Source organism: Penaeus japonicus, unplaced genomic scaffold (genome assembly GCF_977035675.1).
Source record: "Penaeus japonicus unplaced genomic scaffold, GWHDUDI00000001_assembly GWHDUDI00000027, whole genome shotgun sequence".
NCBI lineage: Eukaryota > Metazoa > Arthropoda > Malacostraca > Decapoda > Penaeidae > Penaeus > Penaeus japonicus.
The window spans coordinates 21,818,452-21,825,951 of NW_028234429.1; the positions used below are offsets into that span (position 1 = coordinate 21,818,452).

At 36.3% G+C, this 7,500-nt stretch overlaps 1 protein-coding gene across 1 annotated transcript in view; it reads left to right on the top strand.

The window, feature by feature from the left end:
- Ire1 (serine/threonine-protein kinase/endoribonuclease Ire1) overlaps nucleotides 1-7,500 on the top strand; it is a 23,873-nt gene that overhangs the window by 6,528 nt on the left and 9,845 nt on the right. Inside the window, exons 2-11 of the mRNA XM_086553041.1 lie at nucleotides 3,406-3,526; nucleotides 3,939-3,981; nucleotides 4,228-4,376; nucleotides 4,656-4,886; nucleotides 5,026-5,151; nucleotides 5,295-5,421; nucleotides 5,535-5,737; nucleotides 5,971-6,156; nucleotides 6,521-6,699; nucleotides 6,827-7,029. Of these exons, the coding sequence (XP_086409167.1) occupies nucleotides 3,406-3,526; nucleotides 3,939-3,981; nucleotides 4,228-4,376; nucleotides 4,656-4,886; nucleotides 5,026-5,151; nucleotides 5,295-5,421; nucleotides 5,535-5,737; nucleotides 5,971-6,156; nucleotides 6,521-6,699; nucleotides 6,827-7,029 (1,568 nt within the window). The remainder of the gene's footprint in view (nucleotides 1-3,405; nucleotides 3,527-3,938; nucleotides 3,982-4,227; nucleotides 4,377-4,655; nucleotides 4,887-5,025; nucleotides 5,152-5,294; nucleotides 5,422-5,534; nucleotides 5,738-5,970; nucleotides 6,157-6,520; nucleotides 6,700-6,826; nucleotides 7,030-7,500) is intronic.

A 7,500-nucleotide genomic window follows, 5' to 3' on the forward strand; every position in this document is an offset into this window, starting at 1 on the left:
CTATCACACTGTCCTATATCCCGTACCATATACCTTACTATACGTACCCTAATACTTACCTAATCCTGTACCTAATTCCTGTGTAGCCTTACCTTGTACCTATACCTGTACCTATACCTGTACCTATACCTGTACCTATACCTGTACCTATACCTGTACCTATACCTGTACCTATACCTGTACCTATACCTGTACCTATACCTGTACCTATACCTGTACCTATACCTGTACCTATACCTGTACCTATACCTGTACCTATACCTGTACCTATACCTGTACCTATACCTATACCTGTACCTATACCTGTACCTATACCTGTACCTATACCTGTACTAAACCTGTACTATACCGGTAACTAATACCTGACCTATACCTGTACCATACTGTAACCTATACCTGTAACCTATACCTGTACCTATACCTGTCCTATACTGTACCTATAACCTGTACCTATACCTGTACTATACCTTACCTATACCTGTACCTATACCTGTACCCAATACCTGAACCAATACCGTACTTAATACCTGTACCTATACCTGTACCTATACCTGTACCTATACCTGTACCTATACCTGTACCTATACCTGTACCTATACCTGTACCTATACCTGTACCTATACCTACACCTACACCTACACCTACACCTACACCTACACCTACACCTACATACATACATACATACATACATACATACATACATACATACATACATACATACATACATACATACATACATACATACATACATACATACATACATACATACATACATACATACATACATACATACATATATACACATATATGCACACAAACACTCACAATTTATTTATTTATTTGTTTATATATTTGTTTATGTGCATGTGTATATAAAAGATATGATTTAATTATTGCTACATTGTATATGCATGTATTTGCTATAATTACTTATCTGATAGCAAATATTACAGTAAAGACTATAAGTTGTACTATAGTCTGTTTTTTGTATAGCTTCTTATAGTTGACTACCCTGCCTGATAAGGAAAATGAAATATTTTCTTTCTTTTCATTGTGCCAAAAGTCTGAAAAGTATTTAACTGCATTCTATTGAGATATTCTAATCTTTTTTTAGCTTCAAAATGAATGGAAAAAATAGGCATAATTTTTTATTTATAGTACTTCTGATAACAATGTGCAGACAAAACCTTCTAATGTCTAGAAAATAAAGAATGATTTCCATTAAATATGTCACAGGAAAAGTTGTCAATGTTGGAGTCATTTGGGGGTCCCAGATATCAGTTATCAACATATCGACCTGCTAGAAATAGACTTTAGGTGGCCAGTTTTCTTTGAGTTATTTTGGCATGATAATCTTTAAAGTTAATATACTCATAAAAAGCTTTGGGAGAAACTAGCATAATATGGCCATGGATTATTGTATACTCCCTATGATTTAAGAGTAAGTTGATTGAATTGAAGAATTGAAAATGAGTGTTTTAAAGAATAGATTGCAATGTTTGGTTTCTGTGAAATGTGTTTGTTGTGTAGATAGTCTTAACTTGTTGCGGATGGGGGATAGATTTGCTTACCCATTCTCCAAGAGGTTGGTAACTTGCTGTGTGCTATCACTCTATAAATATAATGTGTGCTAGAGACCATGCCATTCAAGGCTCTCTCTCCTGCTGGTGCTAGAAGAAAGTGGTGCATCTAGGTTTTGGATGTAAGGTTTGCTTGATATTACAGTAATTATAATAATTATAACTGCACTAGTTATCATCACTCACTCCTTACTCATAGCACAATAAAATAGCACAGTGATCCAAAATCCCCGAACGTCATGTACATCATGACACCTGTTATCAGGCCAAATCACCTGCATCATGTATGTCATGACACCTGTACACAATGGGTTAATTTAGAATTCTTGCTCCTGTACATTTGTTATTTAATTGTCTTATACTGCTAAAGTGTTTCTAGTAGATATATTAATTTAAACTAATTTTTATATTTAATATTTATTAGAAAATGTTTATATGTCAAAGTGGTGTTTTGCTAAGTATCCTGAATAGGTGCAACTTGAGTCAGATGAGGTTCTGAGTTTCATTGATATAAATTCTCTAACACAGGTTCCCATATTTGGGTATGCATATTGTTAGGGTTACATTGAGATAAATTTAGAGGGTATGCAATTAACCCATTTGCGCCGGATGACGTGCTGACACGTTTCGTGGTTTTTGCGTCAGATGCCAGTGACGAGATATCTGGGCAAGGGTGGCGCTTGGGTTGAGCGAGCAGGCAGCCCAGGCTCACAGCTTTTGCGCCTGAGAATCTTGAGGTGTTTGGCTTATGCGACTGAAAACCGCGTCATTGCGACCATTCAAAGCCGAAATCGCCCCGGCATGAATGGGTTAAGTCTTAATATGGAGTTATTTTTTCATTTATATTTAGCTAACAAATTGATTTATTGTGTTTTAGGACCTTATTAGTTCCAAAAAAGTAATTTACATTAAATGTCAGTGCTGTATATTACTCCACATAAACTTTTAAGTCTTGATACACTACTATCATATAAGTATTGTTTGCCTGATGCACTCATATACAAAATTATTCTAAAATTGAAGGATCAACTTTAGGTCTTGTTTAATTTTAGATTAGACTAACATTTTTAATCTCTGTTACTAACTTTGCCTTTTAACCCATTCCCGACGGGGGAATTCTAGCCTTGAATGTCCAAATGCCGGGGCGTTCGAATTATTAGGCCTAAAGCAATTGAATGGCTGGCACAATACTATGCCGCCCGGCAACTGGGTTTTTGAATGAGCAGTACACATGCTGTACCACCCGTCCTGTGTGGGTTAAGATTGTGCGCAATAATGACAATCCCTAATCAAATCTAAGAGGTGTTTCTTTCCTTGCTCTTTGTATGTTTTAAGTGTGTTCAAATATATACATATATAACTTCCCAGTTGCTATATCATCATCTTTTCATTTGGCTGTTATGTGTACCCTTCTTCAGCACATCGTCAGTTATGCATTTAGTGGCTCTCTAGTTGGGTTGAACATATTTCAGGGATATTGCTTAATTTTGATAATGGTGTGTGTGTGTGTGTGTGTGTGTGTGTGTGTGTGTGTGTGTGTGTGTGTGTGTGTGTGTGTGTGTGTGTGTGTGTGTGTGTGTGTGTGTGTGTGTGTGTGTGTGTGTGTGTGTGTGTGTGTGTGTGTGTGTGTGTGTATGTGTGTGTGTGTTTCGCGTGCCTCACTGGCTGGTTGGTGGACTGGCTGTATGGCTGGTTGGCTGAATGTCTGTCTGTCTGTCTGTCTGTCTGTCTGTCTGTCTGTCTGTCTGTCTCAGTCAGTCAGTGTAAAGTGCATCCTGTGAAATGTATTGCTTCAACTTTACTAATGCCATGCCTCCTCCACCAGATTAGTAACACTGAGCTATTGTCTGAAACTGATGATGAAACTCTGCTGATATCAACCTTGGATGGTGCCCTTCATGCCATTACCAAGTCCTCAGGAGCCCACAAGTGGACACTGAAAGATGGTATTAACCTACCAAAGTTGCATGTTGATAGCTTGCAGTGTTATGATTTAGTTCCAGTTGATGATAAAAAAAAACTTATTCCAGTTCACAGAGTTAATTTTTAAGTATGTAGATTATCTCTTCATTAAAATTGCGTGTAATTCAGATGAAGAGATAATGATTCTGAGTTTGATAATTTATTGTGTAATCTAAAGATTTTAGTAATTTGATAAAGATTTAAGATCTATCTCTCTTCATTCTTTTGTAAACTGTTCAAAATGTAGATTCTCATAAACAGATGATTTGCATACCAACATTTTTAGTTGCTTAATATATTGACAATAATTGTATGATCAGATTGATAAGTTTTGTATTTGGTATTGAGTCATTATTTACTAATTTGTTTTTTGTTTATTTTACTCTCCCTATACAGATCCTGTAATAATAAATCCAACAGATTCTTCTCAACCGCCTATGTAAGTAATTAGAAGTAGTAGTAGTTTTTAGTATTTTTTAGAAAGAAAATTAATTTAATTGTGTTTAAGAGTACACTCACTGAGTTTACTAATAATGAAGTAATAATGTATAATGTATTTTTACTTTTAGGAGAAGCATTTGATGATAATGAGTTGAAATAGATTTTCCATTATTAGAATATGTCTACTTTATATATCAAGTTATGTAAATCACATAACAATTTTCCTCTTTTTGTATTCCTACAGACCACAGTTCTTCCCCAATCCACAAGATGGGTCTTTATATAGATATACTTTGGGACGTGGAAGAGATCCACTTAAGAAGCTTCCATTCACCATCCCGCAGCTTGTGGCAAATTCACCATGCCGTTCCAGTGATGGCATTTTCTACCTTGGTGTGTTACATTCTTGGCTTTTTTTAACTAATATATATATATTTTCTTGTAATTTCCTTCATGTAAAAACAAAAGAATGTTCCTTTTATACACATTTCACATTGGCCTCTTTGTTTGAAAAAATAAGTAGAGAAGGACATGGCTGTTTGTAGTATATTTAACATTTAAAGTTTATTTGAGTCTTTTGAACTTGTTTTATCTGGCATTCAAGAAAATAAACTTGATTTTATATCATGCTTATAGGTTTTGGGTTAAGCATCCGAAGTTTTTATTTTACAGGCAAAAAAACTGATTCCTGGGTTGGAGTGGACTCCATAACTGGTGAAAAGCAACTTGTGTTGGGGATGGACATTGTAGACCGCAAGTGTCCCAAGCCGTCTCGTAATACTGTTTACTTTGGTCGCACCCTTTATAACATCATCCTGTATGAGGCATCAACTGGAAATAAGTGGAACATTAGTTTCTCAGAATATGCCACAAGTGGCTCTTCATCAACAGTGCAGGATTATGGTAATGAGAGAATGAACATTTAGTGACTAATTAAAAGGAAAATATCAATTATATGACATCTTTTTCCTCACATATAGTATTGTTGATTTCCTGTTTGATTTCCATTAGCCATGCACTTGATTTGGTTCAAATTTGTCAGAATTGGTTCACTACACGTCAACTGGTGAGGGGTCCATCTTGACTGTGGATCAGATGACCGGTTCTCTCCTCTGGACACTGGATCTAGAATCCCCATTGGTTGCAATGTATCAGCTTGGACCAGATGGTTAGTCTTTCATTTCTCAGTGTTAATGAGATTGAAACATAACATTTGTTGGGAGAAGTGTATTGTATATGGTGTTTGTCAGTGCTATAAAGTATGATACTGCTCAACCAGGTCAGATATTAATTATCTTTTATTATTGACAGGAGGACTACAGGCGGTACCAACAACCACAGTTGCACCGCAGACCTTGAACCATTTCACAAAAGAATTCATGCACCTAACACACCAGGCCCATGATGGCTCTGATGCTCTTCTTATAAAAAAACTCAGGTACCATTATGATTACATTGTACCTTTCTTGATTTATAATTTTTGAGCCATCCTTTCATATGGAATTCATCTTCAAATTTTTTGGTGTAATTTCATATGCATATTCTTGACAGCCCAACAATTTACATTGGAGAATGTAGTTCCGGTGTGTATGCAGTACCAGCACTAGTGGATACAAATACAGTGACCATTTCGCGCAAAGAGTCTCAGTTACTCCTGGAGGGCCCTCCTGGATTTAGGGGCACGCTTGGTTCCCGTCCATCACAAACTGCAAGTGATGCAGAAGATGATAAGAAACCTGATGTGCTTTTACTAGGTATATAAACAATGGATTTTCACTAATGTGTATTTTTTGCCTAAACAATTTAGTAGAAATTACCAAAGAGAAAAGTTGTGTCAATTAAATTATAACTGTGTAATAATGAATCACCACCTATGCTATTCAAGTATATTTACATAATAACAACATCAGTATTTCTTCTTTAGGTATCTGTTTCATCGAGCCACTAATTTTAAATTCAATTCTATCATTGAGTTTATAATTTTCAGGTTACTATGAGGTACCAGACAAGGTAAAGTCTGACCTGGCAAAGGCAACACCAGAGGAATTAGCTGACTTCAATAATCACATACTGCCCTTAGGCATCACTCATGAGAAGAATGAAAGTGATGCAGCAGAGAAAACCACCTACCATAGCAAAAAATCCAAAGAGGAAAGGGATAGTTTAATATTAGGTATGGCTTTTGTATATCTTTGATTGTATGTAATATTTGCAACTTTGAATTGAAAGAAAAATACATAAAGGGCAAAGTCTTTAATGATGGGGTAGTTTTGGCTCTGGTTGGACTCTTTCCCAGATATTTCAAAATGCACAGGCCTAGCTGTGGGCTATTTGTACACACAGCAAGACAGCCAGGCAAAGCCATCATGTGTAGTTCATGTCACCGGTGGGAAGACTAGTGAAGCCAAGACCTGTTGTTTACGCCACCTATGGCAAGACCAGACCACCCCTGATGTTAATATCATGTCATCCATTGTTGAGGGGTTAATATATTCAAGTACAGGGACTGCTCACGCCACAATCTCTTTTATCAACAGATGGTATGGAACAAATAAAGAAGATGAACTTCAGTTTCATAGCTTCTGGACGCATGCTCAGATGGTGGGGAGCCATTTTTCAAGTTGGATATGGATGGCTTTTTGCTGATCCCCTCAACCTGCTGGTAGTAATTCTTATTCTAGGCCTTGGAGGAATAGGCATTCTCCTTTACAAACAAGTAAGCAACCATCTATGTTAGTATAAAAACTTGTATAATCATATTTACATTTGTGGAAAAAAATATATATATTTACAACTTTATTGCATACTTGCAAATATCTAATATATTTTTTCATATGGAACAGGCCAAGGATTATGCACGTCTGTCACAAGAAATGTCATCTCGTAGACTTTGGTCGCAGGGATCCAACAATTCAACAAGTGGTTCAACCACCAATGTTACTGCACAAGTGGAAGAATTAGAAAATGGGTCTGTTCGTGTAGGGAAGATAGAGTTTGATCCTTTGCAATTACTTGGTAAAGGATGTGATGGAACCTTTGTCTTTCAGTAAGTGATTTGTATTTAATTTGATGTGAAATGAGATGCTTGAAACTTTTAAACCTTGTGCACCAGTGTATGTATATATATATATATATATATATATATCTTGATTATATCTAGATATTAACCCATTCACGCCGGTTGACGTGATAGCACGTATTGTGGTTTTCGCGTCAGACGCCCTGGACGAGCTATGTGTGTGTTTGTAAGTTTGTATTACATAACCAGGTAATAACCAGTGGCAGATCCAGGCTGTTCCAAAGGGAGAGGGTCAATTAGGAAATAAGTGGGCTCCAAGCAACAAAGTTAGGCATTTCCTGAGCATTTTGGAGCAAAATGTATTTCTATATATTGTTTAATTGTCTGTTGTCTGTGTGCAATTTGTCACACTGAAGATGGGTGGCCACCCACCCTTGATTTGGCACTAATGATAACAACAATAATGAAATTCAAGGAATTGCTTTAACAGATGATGTC